Raw genomic sequence first — 1,621 nt, forward strand, 5'->3', positions numbered from 1 at the left:
ATACTGGCAAGCCGGGAAAGCGACTTTAATCCAATACTTGTTATCCTCTTCCACAGGTTTTAAATCACTCTCTTTGCTCCCTACTTTGAGCAAATACACTCTTATTGTTTTCCTAGTCCTGCTATGACCTTCTGGGAATGTTTTTGTCGGGTAGAGCAACCTGCAGTTCCCTACTTTATAAATCTCCCTCGTTCCAAGTGTTAACACCGCCTAATTCTCCGCTTCAGAAAGGAAATCGTGTTTGTTTTTTTGAAGAGTCTGCTGGGAAGGGGAATATTTGCATTTAAAATATTTTTTTTCCCATTTCATAAATTGTCTTGAGTTCTCTTCCCAGCGGGCAGCAGGAAGGCTGTTTATATAAGCGGGGAGGGAAGCTCAGCTTTTCCCATTGCTTCCACAAAAGTACGATTAACAGCGATAACCATGCTAATTATTGCACTAACCGGACCTGGAATGCGCCTCACCGGCCGGAGAGGGGATGCATTTGGGTAATAATTAACTCCTTTTTCCCTCAATTACCTTTTATTAGGAGGGCAGGAGGCGTCAAAGCAAAACAGCTGCACATCTTCCAAGAAAAGCCCGTGTTTTCCGAAGGAACCCGAGCGGAGCCGCCTTATTAAAGAGGAGCAGGCAGGACAAACATCAACATGGCCAGCTCAGCTTTGGAGTTGCTTGGCTTCTCCCTCAGCCTGCTGGGCCTGATTGGGACACTAATTGCCACCCTCCTGCCCCACTGGTGGCGGACGGCCCACGTGGGTGCCAACATCGTCACGGCCGTGTCCTACACCAAGGGGCTGTGGATGGAGTGCGCCTGGCACAGCACCGGCGCCTTCCAGTGCCGATCCCACCGCTCCCAGCTGGCGCTGCCGCCCGACCTGCGGGCCGCCCGTGCCATGATGGTGCTGTCCTGCTCGCTGTCGGCGCTGGCCTGCGGGGTGGCCGTGCTGGGGATGCGCTGCACCCGCTGCGCCGAGGGCAACCCCGCCAAGGCCTCCGGAGCCGCGTCCGGCGGCGCCGTGTTCGTGGTGGCCGGGCTGCTCTGCCTGGTGCCCGTGTCCTGGAGCACCAACGAGGTGGTTACGGATTTCTACAGCCCCGTGCTTCCCGGTGGGATGAAGTACGAGCCGGGCCAGGCGCTGTACCTGGGTTTCGCCTCGGCGGTGCTGACGGTGCTGGGGGGAGCGTTGCTGTGCCGGTGCCGTGGGGATGGGGATGGGGAGCCTTTCCAGCCCGGCAGCCTCCGGATCGCTCCCTCCTCCAGGCCACCGGCTGCCTACAAGGGAAACCATCCCTCTTCCCTGACATCTGCTTCCCACGGCGGGTACAGGCTGAGCGACTACGTGTGAGTTCCCCGGGAGTGAGACGCGGCTGCTTTGGGATCTCTGTGCGTGGCACCAAATAAAGCTGAGATAACTTTGGATTTACACTTCCAACTTACACTTCCAACTTACACTTCCAACTTACACTTTGAATTTGAATTTACACTTTGAATTCGTACTTTGAATTTATACTTTGAATTCATGTTGTGAATTTATACTTTGAAATTACACTTCGAATTTACACTTTGAATTCAGACTTTGAATTTATACTTTGAATTCATACTTTGAATTTACTCTTTGAA

At 53.1% G+C, this 1,621-nt stretch overlaps 1 protein-coding gene across 1 annotated transcript; it reads left to right on the forward strand.

Annotated features, from left to right (window-relative positions):
- Positions 1–601: 601 nt before the first annotated feature.
- CLDN14 (claudin 14) lies at positions 602–1,423 on the forward strand. The gene has a single exon (XM_027701759.1). It carries the CDS (start codon positions 648–650, stop codon positions 1,344–1,346), a length of 699 nt encoding a protein of 232 aa, XP_027557560.1. The 5' UTR covers positions 602–647; the 3' UTR covers positions 1,347–1,423.
- The last annotated feature ends 198 nt before the right edge of the window (positions 1,424–1,621 follow it).

Source organism: Neopelma chrysocephalum, unplaced genomic scaffold (assembly GCF_003984885.1).
Source record: "Neopelma chrysocephalum unplaced genomic scaffold, ASM398488v2 Primary Assembly neopelma1_166, whole genome shotgun sequence".
In the NCBI taxonomy this organism is placed as follows: domain Eukaryota; kingdom Metazoa; phylum Chordata; class Aves; order Passeriformes; family Pipridae; genus Neopelma; species Neopelma chrysocephalum.